Source organism: Trichosurus vulpecula, chromosome 4, assembly GCF_011100635.1.
Source record: "Trichosurus vulpecula isolate mTriVul1 chromosome 4, mTriVul1.pri, whole genome shotgun sequence".
NCBI lineage: Eukaryota > Metazoa > Chordata > Mammalia > Diprotodontia > Phalangeridae > Trichosurus > Trichosurus vulpecula.
Genome location: NC_050576.1, coordinates 272,129,582 through 272,147,741, shown reverse-complemented (window position 1 = coordinate 272,147,741; position 18,160 = coordinate 272,129,582). Strand labels below are relative to the sequence as shown.

Here is an 18,160-nt window from a genome sequence, read left to right as displayed (position 1 = left end):
CACAGTACACAAGTGCAGGCTCAGAAGGCTCTGGGCAAGCACTAGCATCCCCTGGTTCCTGCCTGGAAGACTTCCGCGCCAATCCATTTATAGAATGTCACGGAAGGGGAACCTGCAACTACTATTCAAATTCTTACAGTTTCTGGTTGGCTTCATTAAATCCAAGGAGAATGTTCAGGTAAATATTCAAGGACACACCTTGTCTGGAGACTCAACAGAACTACTCCAAGGTTACGCAGAGCAGCATTTCCCTTTGTTTTTAAAATAAATTTGGGAAATATCTTTTTATATCACCTAAATGTATTCAGCCCTTTGCTTCTCCCAGAGGACCATTGCACATGACAAAAAAATTAAAAATAAGAAAAGAAAAAAGAAATAAAATTTACAGTCTGATCAATAAATAAATCAGTATTTATTGGTCAGTAAAATATTGATTAATGTATTGATCTATAAAACTGATCAATATTGAAAGAACCTTCAAATTCATGCAGTTTTTCATATCTGTGGGCCTCGTGGCTCTACTAAGGAGTGGGTAGGGGTGTCTTTTCATATCTCCTCCTCAGGCCATGCTTGTCCTTTGTAATTTGGCAACATTCATTTCCAGTTGTTTCATAGTAGTGGTTTCCAATTACATAGATAGAGTCCTTGTACATATTGTTTTCTTTGTTTTACTTACTTAATTCTGCATCAGTTCATATAAGTCTTTCCAAACTTCTCTGTATTCATCATAGTTGGCATTTCTTTACAGCACAGTAATATTCCATAAACATGCACCACAACTGATTTAGCCATTCTCCAATCAGTGGACATTTATTTTGTTTTTGACAGCAGCATTTTGATGTTACTTGGCTCACATGCCAAGAATCCACTTACACTACCAAAGCCACCTTCAAATTGGCACCATCAACATCTAAGCACTGCGGAATCAATTGTAGCCAGAGCCATTTCGTTACTAAGTACATAATGTAATCATGGCTGTCAGCAAAACATCTCCTAAGCAAAAACATCTCTAATGTCATGCACGGTATTCATTCACTAGGAAGTTGTAAGCTGCTTAGGCAGTGGACAAGAGTGTCAGACCTGGAGTCAGTCTGGAAGACCAGAGTTTAAATATAGATTCTGACATTAGCTGTGTGACCTTGGACAAGTCACTGAACCTAAGCCTGTCTCAGTTTCTTGATAATAACAGCACCTACCTCCCAGACCTGTGTTGAGGATGAATTGAGATAATGTTTTTAAAGCACTTTGTAGGCCTAAACCTAAAAGCACTGCATAAAAGCAAGTTATTATTATTGCACAATGATCTGATGACTCTGAGAAGGGTATCAGTCCAATAAATGATGTGATCTAGAACATGAGATTTCAAAAATGGGGATGGAGACGCTCCAATCAAAACAAAGTCAGGCCTAAGAAATTCTATTTAGCTTATTATTAATAATTAAGTCACCTTCTCTGCCTGAATGTTCCTGGCAGGAAGGAAGTCATTATTCATAGGCAATCAGTTTGTTCCTATCTCCACAACATTTTTCAAAAATACCCCCTTATGCCCACTCACAAAGCCTCATCACTTCTCACCTGGATTATTACAGTAGTGATTACAACACTATTACGATAACATTAGAATATATAATGATATTGTTACAACAGACCAAATGCTATTTGGTCTCCCTACTTCAAGTTTCTTCTCACACCAAACCATCATCCACACAGCCACCAAAGTGATCTTCCTAACTGGTACATCTAACCAGGCCACCTCCCTACTCAATAAACTCCAGTGGCTTCTTGCTACCTCTATTATCAAATAGATACCCTATTTTCTGGCACTTTAAGCTCTTCACCACTTGGCTCTTTACTACCTTTCCAATCTTCTCAAACATCACTCCCCTCCACGCACTCAATGGTCCAGTCATGAGTGCCAACTTGCTGGCTGTCCCATCTCCCATGCCCAGATCTTTACATTGGCTATCCTTCATTTCTGGAATGCTCTCCTCCTCATCTTTGACTCTGGGAATCCCTGGTTAACTCCAACCTCCCCCACCCTTTCCTTCAAGAGCCCCTCCCTGGTCTCCTCCTCCCAGAACAACCCCTGAATTTACTCTGTATATATTATTTCTATCCTTATACATGCATGTACATGTTATCTTCCCCATTGGTACATATAAGGTCCTTAAGTGCAGGTATTGCTTCACATTTTTTCTCCATATTCCCAGAGCTTAGCACAGTGCCTGGGACATAATAAGCACTTAATACTTGTTGATGGATACTTTGGGATGAGGTGGTACAAATGCCCTTATACCCACAGTGACATGATCATTTATTCTCCACCCCACCAGAGATCCATTATCAACATTTTTACCTTTTTCTAAATCAAGGACTTCCTGGTGCTGAACTAATGAGTTAACAAGTTAAACAATCAGTGAGAAATGTCAAAGATTTATTTGTTCTAATTCCTACCCTCAACTTACTCTCTGAGGTGAGCAAATTATTAAACTTTTTGGTGTTTCTGTTTTTTCAATTAAAAACAGGATAATTTATACCAAATATCAAGCTACAATGATTGGAAAGATCAACATGTCAACATAATTAAAGCATTTATAAAACACAAATAAAATAAATCCTCATTATTTAAAATAATATAGATTGTTTTAAGAACTGTTACACATGCATATGAAAATTGGAACTTAACAAAATAAATGCAAATAAATCCATACCACAAAAAAAGTTTCACTCTAGGTTTCCTTTAAAGAGATGACCTGTTAGTGGTTCTAAAGTACAAATAAATCTGCAAAATCTGATTTAGACTTTTTCAGGAATTCTATTTCATATGACAAAATACTCTTAAAGTATCATTTTTGAGTTACTGTGTTTGTGTTTTTGATGCAGATTTGAACACGGTACATTTTCTCTCCTGTTTCATAAAAGCAGTGTCTCCTCCAGGGTAATGTCAGTGAATCAGTCAACAAGCATTTATTAAGTACTCACTATGTGCCAGGCACTGTAATCTTTTTGAGAAAAGGGGCTTTTGAATTTTTTGTCTTTATATCCGAAGCACTTACACTAGTTAAATGTGTGTTGACTTAAATTAAACAAATATTTTTCTCTTTAATATTTTTCCCCCAGAAAACCTATTCCATCCACTGTGAAAGCCGGAGAGCTAGAGAGGATAATCAGTCGCTGTCAGGTCTGCATGAAGAGAAGAGACTGACAAAATCACAGAAAATCAAACTGCCACCTAAGCAGAGAATACTGATTTTTTAAAAATTCGACAAATGGCAGTATAGCTGTGCCACTATGAAAACTCTTTTTAAGAATGAAACTACTGTGCTGTGCCACCAGCTTATTCACAAAAAGCATTATTAGTGCTTTTAGACCACTGTTGGTTTAATTAAAGTACTAAATAAATGGTGGTTGAGATGCAGCTAAATACCCCAAATCAAACGGAAGGAGGAGTATGCCTCAAAGTATTCCCAAGGCTTGTTTACCTACATCCTGCTCTCCAACACTCCAAGGAAGGAGTTAATTCTTGGTTCTTCGAGGACATTTGGAAGACTGTTTAATAGGCAAAGGTATTTTGGACAGAACTTGACTCACACCTATTGAACCTGTTGAAGCCTAGAACAGAAATGACCCTGTCTCGGGGCACATATTTCCTGAGGCCAGTTCAAACCACCCACATCTTCTGTCAGCAGAGCGCCCAGAACTCATGATGCTAACTCAAGAAGGGAACCAGACAGCTAAAATTTAAAAGTATATTGACTCTTTGAATGTCTCATTGTAACACTCCCTTAGCTGAATACAGAAAAGTGCCTCATTACCATAAAATGCTTTATCAATTTAAGCTATTAAATTATCATTCAAAGTAGGCAAAACTCTCGCCTTCTAAGTACTGGTTTTGATAGACTATTTTCCATCCATCCTTTGAAAACATACTCCCCTTTAATACTTCCTCCACTGAATACATGCACAAACCACTAAGTACTCCTATTAGGAAAACAGGTGCCCTTGGTTTCCCACTTCACCCTTCGACAACCATGGAATTCAACAACCAAGGTTACCCATGGCCAGAAAGGAGGTAGGTCAATTAGGTAGTCACAGGGAGAGTCATTAGATGGACAGCCTATGTGCTGCACTGGCATATATGAAATAGTAAAAGAACCCAAAGTCTTCCAGGGTAAACAGAAGCAAGAATCATCCAGGAGGACATGTAGGGAAGGAGCAATTTGCAGTGGTGATGAAAAAACCCATAATGGATAGGACCATGGATATCAATGAAGTATCCCTATAAGTGCCAATACTAACTAATTAAATTCAGTTACCTAATTGATCTTGCTGAAAATAGGTATTTTGATGCAATCTGACATTTTTCTTACTTGTGAACTTATTTCCTTGTTTGTCTTATTATATAATTTTTTCATATGTAAAAAGTAGTATATTAAATTGACTGGCAATGCACATATAATAAAAAAAAACTGGGTGCTTGGATGAGCTTCAAATGCTCTGCATGTATAAACATTCTTATAATTAATACCTGCAATAGCCACAAAATAAGAACTAAATACTGGCTGAGTCTCACAGAATCTCACGTACCCCACATTTTTTGCCTTCTGCTGCACTGTCTAGATCTACTGTCATATCTAAAAATTCAATAGGCATGAGAAAAGAATTTAACACTGACTGTTCTAAGCTGCTTTTGAAGATCTTGGAGGAGAGGTTCTTTTGAGCTGGATGGAAGCCCTACTTCCATGTTCCGGTGGCCCTGTCAACACATTAAATCAGCTCCCTTAATTTGTGCCATATTCTCTCACTGGCTCGCCTCGTGCCAAAGCCCAAGCCAGGAGAAAGAAAACAACAGTAACAACCGCATAAAAACAGTTTATATAAAAGAGAGAGGCATGAGCCCAGTGGGTAGAAAATTGGCACTGCTTCCAGGAAGACCCAAAGGCACGTTTCCTCCTCTGTCACATGCTGGCTCGGAGACCCAGGGCACATCACTTAACCTCTCAGTACTATAGGAAACTCTCTAGCTCGCAAGGATGCGCAGCTGTATTGGTGAAGGATTTCCCTCATCTGAGGTTTCCTGTATTAATTAAATCATAGGTTCAGTCACCACACCTACTCTTTCAATAAAGACAAAATATCAAACTTTTACTAATTCTGTGAATATATATTTTAAACTTTCCAAGAACAAATGAATGCTTTTTATTATTCTGTTTGATGCTTTTAAACTATCTTACCTTAAAAGGGGCATCAAATGATAACGTTACTTGGAGAAATCTACTGGGAATTTCTTAATACAGGATATCCATCCCAAAAGCCCAAGTAAAGGTTTAAACTACTTAGGATGTTAAGACTTAAAACTATACTAAGACTTTCAATATTTATATATACTAAGACTGTGTACTTGCAAATATCTCTTCATTCAACCTAAGTTTGAAAACTAGATTGTTTTACAAATCTACTGTCACAGATTTTTGAAGACAGAAAGGATTGTAAAGGCCATCTATGGATCCATCTCCTTATTTTAGAGATGAGGAAGCTAGGAGAGGCTGAGGAAGTTGCCACAGCTGATTAGTAGCAAAACCCAGAACCCAAATCTCTCTGTTTTCAGCCCAATGCTCTCTGAGCGTGGCCAAACTGCAAATGGAATGCTAGTCAAAAGTTGGTCTGAACACACTCAGGTCATTTCCAAGAACTGCACACTAGGAAATTTTGTATTTATGATATTGTACTTTTAATTATGTCATTCTTTCTGACTTTTAAAAAATAATCAATTTCTGTTGGAAAAATTTAGCTTTGTAGATTAAACATGAATCATGAATAATCTCTTTATAGATCTACGGTTTCAAACCGGGATTTAGCAATCTATTCAAAGATTTCCTAGAGATCCGTTTCAACGGGATGAACATTTCAATTTATTTTCCAAATTAAATAATAAAATTCTTGACTGTTAGAATTTCAAAAACTAAACTAACAATGAACTTTTCCATATGCCAAATGTTATGCTAGCACTCAATGACATTTAGCAATAATTACATAAGAAATGAAGTTTTATTTTTAAACATTTAATGTTTTTGTGTTTCAAGAATGGATAACATTATTGTAATATATAAATACTTCAGCAAGTACACCTAAAATGGAATATTTTGCTTTTTAAACAATATTCTATTCATGCACTCATGATCTAAAAATAAAATTAATATTTCATCTAAAATACTGAATCAATTATTGCTATAGATTTTCACATTTACAGAATTAATAAAGTAGGTCATTGATTTGTTTCATGAAATGCAAACCTGAAACGTAAGGAATTTCTACACATTAGATGGTAGCTAGGGTATATACAGCTAGAGGTGTGGAGAAAAGGGGTAGTTGTCCTCCTCGTAGCAAAAGGTTAAAAACTTAAGACAAAATTACTAGTAAAATAATTTACCTTTGCCAGACCTCTCACCTTTGCGCATGCCTAGCCCATTCCTGGTATAGTGTTGCCCAACACCTCAACCAACTGAAATACTTAAGCTGCCTTCCAGGCCTCCCCAGCTTCTCCACAAAACAAATGATGGTCCCCATGGTCCAAAGGGATTTCTTTCCCCTTGAATTTTTCAAACTATTCTGTTTGGATTTATCATATATCTCGTATTACAGCGATCTGCATACAACATAGTCCTATTTCTGCCACTAGATTATAAACTTCTCTTGTTTCATCTTTGTCTCCCCAGTGCCTAGCATGGAGTGTGGCACACAAGATTTCACCTTTGATACATCAATTTGTCTATTGATTACCTAACAAACTGACCTCCTAGCTCATCACCTTCTTCAACCCTTGAAGTTCACGATCTCCATCTCCACTCAACTTCAGCTACTCATGAAAGTAGTGTTCCCATAGACCTAGCCAGCCCCTGACACTGCTCTCTCTATTCAAGATCTAAAGTCCCATTTCTCATCATATTCGTCTCATTTTTGCCTCTTACAGAGACTATGGGAAGATCTGGTTGGGATCAAGGAGTGGCCAAGTAGTCTGGGGTGCACAGATGGGTGCAGATGGAATTAAAGGTGGAAAGTGGCCTGAGGTGATCAGAGGTAATAGACAATGAAGGGCCGGGCTAGGTTAGAGGTAACACAGAATTGGAGATTGGGTGTGGGACCACAGTGAAAGGATCACCAGGATGAGTGGATCCCTCACTTGGCCCTGTGCGAAAGTTCAAGGAAAGTTATAGGGAAGAGGGAGTTCCAGGGCCCATACCTAGTCATTAAGCACAAGAGAGGGATTGTACTAAATGCTAAAGATACAAAGACAAAATGAAAGGCAGTTCCTGACCTCGAGGAATTTACAATCTATTGGGAGAATATTATATTTACAAAGATAAGTAAAAAAATAAGGTATTTAATATGGGGGGGGGGGGACTCAGCAGAGGCTGATAGCAGGAGGCACATGAGCTGAGCTTTGAATGAAACAAAGAAAGGGATTTCAGGCCTGGGAGGCAACCCTCGCCAAACCAAGCAGGTGGGAGATGAAACGTCAATTTCAGGAGATAACCAGGAGGCCAGTTTGTCCACTTTTTCTAAAAGTACAGCTCCTAGATCTTTACCTTGTGTAAAAGCTGTCCATCATCAATAGACCTTGGGCACTACCTGCTCAGAGGTGGGTTCAGAGGCTGGGCAGAGAGCCCTCCAAGCCAGAAAACCTCGTGTTCCCTTCGCACCTCTGACCTACCCTGGCTGTCAAGTCACTTACTGGAGGCCGGACATCTAAAGTCTCCAGTTCAGACAAATCGTCTCCCGGCTTCAATGGGTGTTTTGTATTACTGGAAAGTCCCCCAGCCGATGTTCGTCTAGGCGGTTTGCCTATGCACAAACAAGCGCCCTCGCCCTTCCCCCTTGAATGGGATGGATAATTGTGAAGACTTCACAGGGTATGTCTAAGGGAGTAGGAGAGGTTTGGGATTTGGCCTTGTGATTTTGGAAGGTCAGGGCCTGGAGCTGTGGGCATACCCTTCCCCCTCTCTCTCAGATGTTAGAAGATAATGAACTTCCTGTGAGCTATTTGTTCTCTGCTCCAGGAAGGTCTCTCTTCCCCCCCCCCCCACCCCATTTCTTCTACTAGACTTTCAGCCACCACCCTGGCAGTTGAGTTCTGATAGGGAAAACCTGAATGGATCAGATCAACCTTGGGTCCTCTGTCTAGTTTTCGTGCCTAGACTGTAAGCCCGCCTCCCAGCCAATGGTGAGAAGGGATAGAGGTGGGTGGGAATCTTTTCATTAAGAGTATAAATTAAGGCAGGTTCCCTTTTACCATTATGGAGGTATGCCCAAATCTTGCAAGGTTTGCAAAATAAATTTACTTTGTTTCTCCTAAGGATGTCTCTCCTATTATTTGAAAATCCTGTCCCAAACACCCTCCGCCTCCTTATCTACAAAAAAAATAAAGGAGTTGAACCAGATTTAAGAGTGAAACGCACTTTAGATTCGGCACTTTTGTTTGTCCTTTGTACGATGTACCATTTTTTTTTTTAGTTTCTTGACGAAAGCTAATTTTTTTAAAGAGTGAAATGGGAGTCTTTTAGTTTTAAATCCTACAAATTTAAACCATTCAAACCTTACCACTCTCACCTCCTGCAGGAAGCCTTCCTCCATCTTCCTTAATGTTAGTGCCTTCCCTCTGAAATTATCCCCAATTTAGTCTGTCTATATCGTGGGTATGTCATCCCGGCCATCGGACTGGGAGCTTGGTGAGCGCAGGGGCTGCTCTGGCTTTTCTTGGTGTCCCGGGGGTTTAGCACAAAGCCTGGCCACATATTAGGTGCTAAATTAATGTTTAGAGTGAAAACATCCAGTAGGCGCTTCATAAGTGCTTGCTGACTTGGCGCGGGCGGAACAGGTGATGGTTATGCCCATTTCACAGATGCCACTCGAGGCCCAAGCGGTGGTTTATGTCCTGTTGGGATATGAAGGTGTTAATCGCCTCTGGACTACGAGGGGTCTGGGTTCAAATTCTGTTGCTTGGGTAACACCTTAAGTACGTCACTTAGGCCTCTATGGTCCTCCGCTACTCTAGCCCTGAGACCCCTACGGATGAGGTGAGCCCCACGGCCTTTAAAAGTCGCCGGCTGCGACGAGTGGATGCACGCACGCACGCACGACGTCGGCCGCCGGGTCCATCGCCCGCTACAAAAATGTCGGCCTGGCGTCACCCGCCCGCGCTGGGCCGGCGCCGCCGCGCTTCCGCCCCGTTTCTGGTCACCTGATCAGGCCAGGCTACGACTACGGCTCCTCTAAGGGGACAGTCCCGGTCGTTCTCTCCCTCTGTGGAGCCTCTGCGGGGCCATCCAGCCGGCTGCCTGTCCCCGGCGTCTTCATGCGCCCAGCCAACGGCCTTTGAGAGCGCTCAGCCCGAGCTACCGGGGGAGCCGGCCCGAGGGGCCCCCGCCGGCGACTTCACCAACGGGGCTCTAGGGTGAGTCTCCGCCCCGCCGCCTTCCCCTCCCCCCCGCCTGGCCCAGCTCGGCGGGCCAGGGGGCCCCAGACCCCGCGGAGGGGCGGGCTCGGAGCCGAGGGCGGGGTCTGGCCCAGGCCTTGCCTTCCTTTCCCACGGGTCTCTCCCTCGGCCTTCAAGGCCCCGCTTCACGGGCAGCCCAGCTAGGCCCCCTCTACGGGGGCAACCCCGGTGGCCGGGGCTCGGACGCCTGGGTCCACCTTCCCTTCCCGGGCTCCCTGGGTGACCTTGAATTTGCCCTCGGGCATAGACCGCCCCCCCGGGTTGGGTACCGGGGCTGACCTTGCTCGTGACCCCTCCTGGCGTGCGGAGGGGCGGGGGGCGTCACCCGGGGTCTCTCCAAATAGCCGTGGAAAAGCCAAACGGAAGTCGTCCTTATCCGGTATTTGTAAAGAACATTTATTTAGCGCCTGCTGTGTGCGGGGCACCGAGCCGAGGCAAACAGCGCTTGCCCTCGAGGAGCTCCCACTCCAGCCTTCCTTTTGGCTCGCATCTCATTTCGAGCAGAGAGGGTCTCTCGGGGTCTTTCCTGATTACTGGCAGGGCAGAATTCGATCCCAGAGCCTCTGACCCAAAATCCTTTACATTGAACCGAGCTGATTGTGGATTTTAAGGAGATGCCCTACTGAGTCACTGTTAGGGAGGAAAGTGGCGGGGGAGGGGCAGGGAGGAAGCTGAAGCTACTTTCCTTGGCCCTTTCTGCCTAGTAGGGAACTTGAGCAAGCCAAGTAAACAAGCATTTATTAAGCGCCCAGTATGTACCAGCCATGGTGCTGGGGACACCCGCTGTTCAGTCTAAGGGAGGAAACTTGAAAATAGATACAAACAAGACTTGAGGGGTCTGCCTTCTTCCCAGATAAAGTTGGATGTGATGAAGGACCTCTAGGGAGACTATCTAAATATTACACTGGGGGAGGGGGAGGAGCAGTTAAAAGTATTGTGATATGTTTTAATGGAAAGGAAAAGAAAAGATCTTCAGGTGTTAACGTACAGAAAAAGAAACTTCCTTTACTGGATCTTTACCAGCTCCTCCCAAATAGCCACTAGGCTGTTTGATTCACATTCGATGTTTTTATCGCTTTCCAGCGAATAGAAAACGTACTTGTGATGGAGGGTAAACCGAGAGATTGAATCGCTGCCTCTGGTATTAACTTGGAGGGTTTCTTCTAGTTTTTTTAGCTTTTGGGGTCTCAGTTTCACGTTGTCTCCCCCCTTCCTCTCTTCCTCTCCGCCCCACATTAGAGAGAGCCAACGTTTGCTGTAGATGTATGTGTGGCATCCTTCCATGTATCAGTTCTTCCTCCGGAGGTGGATAGCGTGTTCCTTCACAAGACCTTCTCAGTTGATTCGAATGATTGTATTGCTCAGAATAGTTCTCAGTTACTCTTAAAACAATTGGGCCGTTAGTGTATACAACTTTCTCTTGGTTCCTCCTTCATGCAAATCTTTGCATACTTTTCTAACACCATCCTGCTTGTCATTTCTTACAGCACCGTAGCACTCCATCACAGTCACAACTTGTCCAGCCATTCCCCAGTGGATGGGCATGCCCTTCATTTCCACCTCTTTGCCGTTGTAGTTGATTTTGATGGTATTTTAAGACAACCTATTAATATATTTTCTCATTTTGGGTTGGCTTCTTGAAAACAGATGCTGTTCATCGTCCTATTTGCTGAGAACTGCTCCCCTCAGAGTTTAGGAGGTACCAAAGAAGAGCGGGGTTGGGTTACATGTGCACAGGGAGACCCACGTTAACTCCTTTCTACAGCGACCAGGTGGTCCTGGTGACCCCTCTTTTGAGTGACAGCTTTTAGAGACTATGCGGTTTCCATTTCCAGCACATACTCCCCAGCCTTGGTCATCAGAACCTTCCTTATCTTCTGTGCTGAGGCGGATACTCGGTGATGCCACTGACATCACCGTACCTCGCCAGAGCAGAGATTCTGTTAAGGACACTCACGCAGAGCAGCGTAGCTTGATAGGAAAGACGTGTATGGTCTGTTTTTGTTTTATGTGAGCAGTCAAGACACAACAGAGTTGAAATTGAGTGGAAATGCCCCTATTTACTCCTGGAACTTGTTAAACGTGATAACTCAAGGGTATCTTTTGTTTTCAATTTCTTTGGGCTCAAATTAACTGTAAGAAAACTTGGCTCTTTCAGAAACCATCTTTTCAAATGTGAGTCTTTGTTCTTTTAATCTTAACGTAAGAAAGAAATACTATAAAAACAAACGTGTGCTTGTTGGAAAATAGTACTGTGGAACTGATGTAATGCCCTCCCAACTCCCCGTGCAGCCTCCATTTTCTTCCCCTTTCATCCCAACTTTCTGGTTGGTGCGTAAGACATCTTAACAGGCCAGCGTCTGGTTAATGATTCCTGAGTGTTTATTAACCCCCAGCTTGATCTTTACTGGGCCCTGGGCATGGACTCCCGGACCAACAGGGACGAGCTCCCTGCTTCAAGCTGCTAGAAGCTAGCATGTCTGCTCTTCACACAGGAACCTTCCACTGCACATAGACCGTACAGGGCAAACGTCTCGCTGTCTTCATTCGGTCCCATCCACACTGGCTCCAGGCTTCCTTTCCTTTCCTGTGCTCTGTTCTAACCTACCTGCACTGCTCGTCCCTCTCCCAAGGCCTTCAGGCCCCGTCTCTGCCTGCTTGAATTCTTCCCTTGTTTCAGGCACTGCCCCTCCCCGCTCATTTCTGTAGCAGTTGGAGATCTGCAAAGTGCTTTACATCGCCGATTAGATTCTCACCACAGCTTTGTGGAGTTGGTACTGTCGATACTGTTTTACAGATGAGGAAACTGAGGCTCAGGGAGGTTATTCGACTTTCCCAGAGGCACACAAATGTCTCGGGGGGACATGGACTCAAGTCTTTCTGACTCCCAAGTCCAACACTTTGTTCCCTCCTTGATCCCCTAGTAGAAAGCATTCTCTTCTCCCCTTAAATTTTTTATAGCACTTTTTCTGGAACTCTCGTTGGCGCTGATCCCATTCTGCCATACAGCATAGCTATTTGTGTACTTGCCATTTCCCCATTAAATTGTCCACTCAAGGGCAGGCGCTGTATCAGGTTTCTTCTTTATTCTACCGATGCCTAGTTCATACGGTGCCTTGCGCAGGGATGTGGTTGGGGAGGCAGCCTAGTGCCTACTGTGCAGTTTGCTCAGGCTGTAGAGTCAGGATCAGAGCTTATGTCCCACCTCAGGGATCTGTGTCAGTTTAGGCGAGTCACTTAACCTGTCTGGACCTCAGTTTCATCTGTGAAATGGTGGTGGGTAAGGAGGGGCAGGGAGGAAGGTTGACTAGATAGCCTCTGAATTCCCTTCCAGCCCTAGCTCTAGGATCCTGGGATCCCCTGAAATAATTGTTGAAGTGAATGGGGTTACATCTTGACTTGTGCCTTGTGGTGTGACAGTAGAAATTTAATTACTGAAACAAAATCCAGTAAGTGGTATAAAGAAGTGATTGTTAGTGATTATGTGAATCAGTGGACGTGTTGGGCCATCAGGTCGTTATACTTGCATATTTTGGATCTGCGGTCTTACCGGTTTGGGCACTTCACTCATGTAGATGGCAACTCATCTACAGCTGTATATTTTCTGTATATTTTTAGTCTGTGTCCTTCCAAATAGGATCTGCCCCAGTGTGTGGAGACCTTCCTCTGAGTCTTTTAATGTTTTGTGGCTAACAGTACAAACTCAGGCTCTTGGTTATCTCTTGCTGTTGACCAGCTGGCTTCCTTTGCCCATCATACATGTCTTTGAGAATCTTTTAGGTCACTTCTGTGGAAAACTCTGCTGGCTCTAGACTGCAGCCTGCCTATGCCCACCGTAAAATTTATCTTTTGGGCAGCCCAACAATTTTGTTTCTCTTGAGATTTTTGTGTTTCATGTTCTGTAGCCATAGAAAGTTGCCTGGGTCACTGAGAGGTTGAGTAGATAGCTCCACAGTTGTATGTTTAGTATGTGTTAGAGGCACGACTGGACCTTCTATCCACTATAGCATGCTGCCTCTCACTGAGAGAACATCGATGTTCTCATGAGGCAAGGCAGTATAGTGCTGGTTTTGGAGAATGGAAGGCCTTGGTTCAAGTCTTACCTGAAATAGAGACTAGCTGTATGATCCTGGCAAGTCATTTCATTCCTCGGGGCCTCAGTTTCCTTATCTGTAAAATGGAGATTAGTGGTTGCTAAGAATCAGATGAAATATTTGTAAAGTCAGTCATCTCGTCAAACATTTATTAAGCACCTTTTCTGTGCCAGGCACAATGTGCTAAGCTCTGGGGATACAAAGAAAGACAAAAACCAGTTCTTGCTTTCAAGGAACTCAATCTAATGGGGGAGACAGGTGCTATATTAATGAATTGTCACTGATTGTTAACAATCATGTTTAAAAAGTAGGCTGTGGAGTCGGGAAGCAGTGTGGCATTATGGAAAGCAAGACATAGTTTGCCAGATATTATGGGATCGAGGATTTAAAGCTGGAAGGAACTCTGGAGATCATCTAATTGACCCTCCTTATTTTATAGAAGCGGAATTGAGGACTAGAGATACAATCCAACCTGGTCTTCATGGTCACCTCTAGCCCTGACTCCTCCTTCCCCAGTCTAAGCCAGAAGTGTGGACTTGGTCCAGCCACATGCGTAATGTGAGCAGTGTGCAGCCTACCTCTGCTTGAATGGTGACTAATTTATAAGCCTTCTCAGATTGAAGTGTCCCAAAGAGAAAATCCTCTTGACTTTAATTCCATTGCTGTTCTTAACATCAAGAATAATAAATGTAATGATAAAATAAATCTTTTACTGTGCTTCACTTGCCCACTATACTCTTTATTTTTTTTTCCAGCTGCCGTATTTCTTTAGATTAAAAATTTGTTGGCAGTACAGTAGGAACAATTAGAGTTCATATTTTATTTTATTTTGGAGGTGTTTCATTATCAGATAAAAAGCCCTCTGTAGAAATAAGTGCAAAGTTATTTTGTTTTTTTGGTCATTATATCTCAAGTACCTTGCTTTGCCAGAAACACCTGATAAGTATTTGATAAGTTGTTTGTTGGTGAATCTGAGACTTGGAACAATTGGAAATTTTCCTTTTCTCCAGTGCGGGGAGGCGCCCCCCCACCCCCAAGTCCTCGGATTGAAATGGATGGGTTGTCAACAGCATAAGGTCGTGTAAAATTTGGCTACTTTGTCTTTCTAGGGAAAAGAAGCAACAACTACAGCACATCCTAGTTGAAACAAGTTCAAGGATTTGATATGAAGCACAGAAGCAGATAGTGCATATAGCAAGCCATAGCTGGAATACTTTTGTGAGTAAGAAAATCTTCTCTTCCCCTTTAACCGCTGCTTCTTAGTACTGTGAGCAGTGGTGTTAAACTCAGTTAGAAGTGGATCCCTCTGGGCTACAGAAAACCACATATTAACATTATCTATGTTGTACTGGGTTTTTATTTATTTTGTTAAATGTTTCCAGCTGACATCGCAGTCTGGTTCTGTGGCCCTGGGGAGTGTCACCCTTGGCCAGGCCGGCCACATATTTGACACCTCTGGTGTGGACTATCTGGATCCTGAGCATTAAAATATTGAACATTTTGGAGAAGAAAATGAGGCAGACTCAACAGCTAAATTTTTTTCTCTCTCTGAAACTCCCAGCATCTCAGAGATAGAAATGGAGGAGCATTTTAAAAGCAAGAACCTTTTTAATGTTTGTTTCACCTTCTGGTTTTGGATCTTATTTTTAAAAGATGGTCTTGCAGGTTTCACTGTCATTGACCTTCATATGTAAAGTCTTCAGAAAATCTCATTTGGCTGTTTTTTAGGAAAATTCTAAAGAGATTACTTTAAGCTGCTTCGTAGAATGTCTAGTTTCAGAACACAATGTAAAATACCTTTTTATTATTGTTTAGTGCCTTGAAAATCTCTTTGATCAATTAATTTCCTCACTTATTTAATCTCTTTAGAGGAGTTTTACCTTTTGCCTCATGAATTTTCCTTAGTGTCACTAATATTTCTCTAGGACAGTGTTAAGGGATTTTTCAGATGCTGAAAAATTTCACTGAGAAGTATTACTTGTAGAGCATTTTAATTAAAAACTGTAAAATAACAATACTTCTCTGAAAATTTAATGTGGATGAAATCATTTTGGGAACAGGGAATTCTCATTGAAACCCGTATACATCTGTCAGGTGCTTCCTTAATATTTAGGATGTGGTATACTGGCTAGAGGGCTGGTCTTGGAAGCAGTTTTAAAGCCTACTTTGGATTTATTGTGTTTCACCTAAAGCTGTATGACACATAGACTGTCTGCCTCTTAATATCCCAAGCAACTCTCTGAGACTCTTGAGTTACAGATGAAACAGTCAGTATGCATTAGTAGAGGGAGTTTGCAAATGGGGAATTCTCTACCCTAATGAAATCACAGATCTGGACCAGGCCCTGTGTTGGTTGCTGGGAACATAGAGGTAAAAGGAAACAGGCCCTGTCCATCAGGACAGTCCAAGAGGGGAAGAAGATAGTCAGGAGCTCTAGTAGCTCAGTCAGGGAAGGTTTGACAGCAAAGGGGCTCCTCAGCAGAAAGGCCAGGTAAGGAAGAAGTGAGGGGTGGATGAAGCTGATACACTATTCGGAGGCCAGAGGTGTACATCAAGCTCGGAACAGTTAGCAGTCCAGTTTGGTTAGAATGAAGAATGTGTAAAGAGGGGAGAAATATGTGAGTGCCACATTGCTAGAGGACCTGGACTGGCAGTCCAAGGAATTTGAGGAGTCCCTGAATTTTTTGAGGAGGGTGGGCCGTGGTCAGACCTATACTTTACGCAGATTATTTTGACAGCTAAGATGGATTGGAGCAGGGAAAGAGAGCTTGAAAGCAATAAGAGTGGTTAGGAGACTTTTACAGCGGTGAGGCAAAACATGATGGAGACCTGAACTGAGGTGGTGTCAGTGTGAGCAGAGAAGATGGGGATAGACACAGGACAAGGGAAGGTATTTGACAGGGTTCACAAATGAATTTATGAAGGGAAGAGAATGGTCACAAATGACTCCAAGGTTACAAACCTTGGTGACTAGGAGGGGTGTTTGTATATTCAACAGATACAGGGACATTTGGAAGAAGTGAAGGTGTGGGAAGGGAGAGATGAGTTCTGTCAGAGAAATGTTACTTTTGATATACTCTCAGGAAGTTCAGGTAGAGAGGTCTAGCAGGCACTAAGAAAGGATGGGCTGCACTTCAGCAAACTCCAGTTTGAGGAGATTTGAGAGCAAATGAGGTTGCCAAAAGAGAATAGAAAAGAGTAGAAAAAGGACCTGGGCAGAGGAGGTAGGAAAGGGGAGGGACCCTTAGTATGGGCCTGAAGAGAGACCCACACTAAGGGATCAAGAGACTGAAAAAAAATAATCAAAAGAAGTAGGAAGAAAACCAGGATAAACAAGTTTCAAGGAAGTATCTATGTGGGGGCCAGATTTAACTGTAGAAAAACTACAGAGGAGACAAAGAATATTAAAGCAAGCCACTGACCCTAACAATGAAGACTTGAAGTGTAATTTCAGTAGAATGCGGGAGCCAGAGGCCAGTTGCTAGAGGACGCAAAGTGAGGGAGTGGAGGCAGCAAGGATAGGCTCCTCTGTAAGAGTTAGGCAATGAAACCAATGGAAAATAGGGTGCTAGAGGAGCGGAACAGGGTCCGGGGAAGGGTTTTTAAGGCTGAGTGAAACCTGATGGGAAAGAAGCACTGCAGGATTGGGAGTGGAGGAAGATTGGGAGACAAGCTTCTGAAGGAGATGGCAGAAAGTGGCTGAAGTCCACAAGTTGGGGCTTCATCTGAACCAGGAGAGGGGCTCCTAGAGGTATAGAGTAGGGAACTGGGGAGAGCCTGTCAAGTAAGAGGCAAGGCTGGCTGGGAGGCACCCAGGGGGCTTTTGGAAATACCCAAATTCATGGTGTGATATATAAAAAATATAATGTTTTTTCTCTCTCTCCTCTTTGCAAAACAGTAAACTTGCTTAAAATTATCTTAATGGTCTCTGAGATGTGCAACTAAAAGTTTGGAAATAAATCCCTCAGGTAAAGCTTCAGGGTATGTTTGAGTCCAAATATGACTAAACTATGTTTATTTTAACTCATGGATTGCTTGTGGAAATGAATTGCTAAAATGCTGATTTCTTCTTTCTGTTTTACAGCTGGGAAAGCAGTGTCCGTGCTCTTATGTACAGCTCCAAAAAAACAAAAAAAAAATCAGATCTGTAGGGGAACTGTGTAAAGTAAACTCAGCTACAGGGTAGCAGTGTTTGAATAGTCCTTGTAAAGGTGCCCAGGCAGTTGCCAAAATGAGTAAAAGAACAAGCAGTGACACCCCTCTAGGAAGGTTAGTGGAGTTCTGTGAAGTTAAGCCGACATGGTAAGGGTGAAGATCCACTGGCTTTAAAGCTGACTGACTGTGTGTGGCTGCTGCTCTTTATGCACCCCGATAGTAGCATTGTTTATTTGGCCCCTGCAATCTCCCCATTCTAGTTGCGTTTCCCTGTAAGCATGGATAGCCTGCCAATTTAGGATGAGCTCAAAGCATTTTCTTCTGTCTTTATTCCAGAAGGTGTCGTGTACTTTTTACTACACATAATATGTAATGTAACAACTCACAACCCCTCAAAAGATGAATTTGGAAGATTTCT

At 42.7% G+C, this 18,160-nt stretch overlaps 2 protein-coding genes across 26 annotated transcripts in view; both read left to right on the top strand.

Annotated features, from left to right (window-relative positions):
• Nucleotides 1–9,376, top strand: part of COL4A3 (collagen type IV alpha 3 chain) — a 121,964-nt gene extending 112,588 nt beyond the window's left edge. Inside the window, exons 44-46 of the mRNA XM_036755705.1 lie at nucleotides 6–178; nucleotides 3,121–3,181; nucleotides 9,098–9,376. Coding sequence (XP_036611600.1) covers nucleotides 6–178; nucleotides 3,121–3,181; nucleotides 9,098–9,376 — 513 coding nt within the window. The remainder of the gene's footprint in view (nucleotides 1–5; nucleotides 179–3,120; nucleotides 3,182–9,097) is intronic.
• The window catches only part of MFF (mitochondrial fission factor), a 45,581-nt gene continuing 36,665 nt past the window's right edge, over nucleotides 9,245–18,160 (top strand). For 6 of the 25 annotated variants that reach the window (XM_036754854.1, XM_036754853.1, XM_036754862.1 and 3 more), the window contains exons 1-4: nucleotides 9,265–9,451; nucleotides 14,697–14,805; nucleotides 17,486–17,568; nucleotides 17,672–17,856. In XM_036754854.1, coding sequence (XP_036610749.1) covers nucleotides 17,819–17,856 — 38 coding nt within the window. In that variant the 5' untranslated portion in view covers nucleotides 9,265–9,451; nucleotides 14,697–14,805; nucleotides 17,486–17,568; nucleotides 17,672–17,818. Of the gene's footprint in view, nucleotides 9,452–9,662; nucleotides 9,873–14,026; nucleotides 14,146–14,696; nucleotides 14,806–17,485; nucleotides 17,569–17,671; nucleotides 17,857–18,160 lie in introns of those variants that run through there. The other 19 variants (XM_036754865.1, XM_036754859.1, XM_036754847.1 and 16 more) reach the window with 15 other exon arrangements.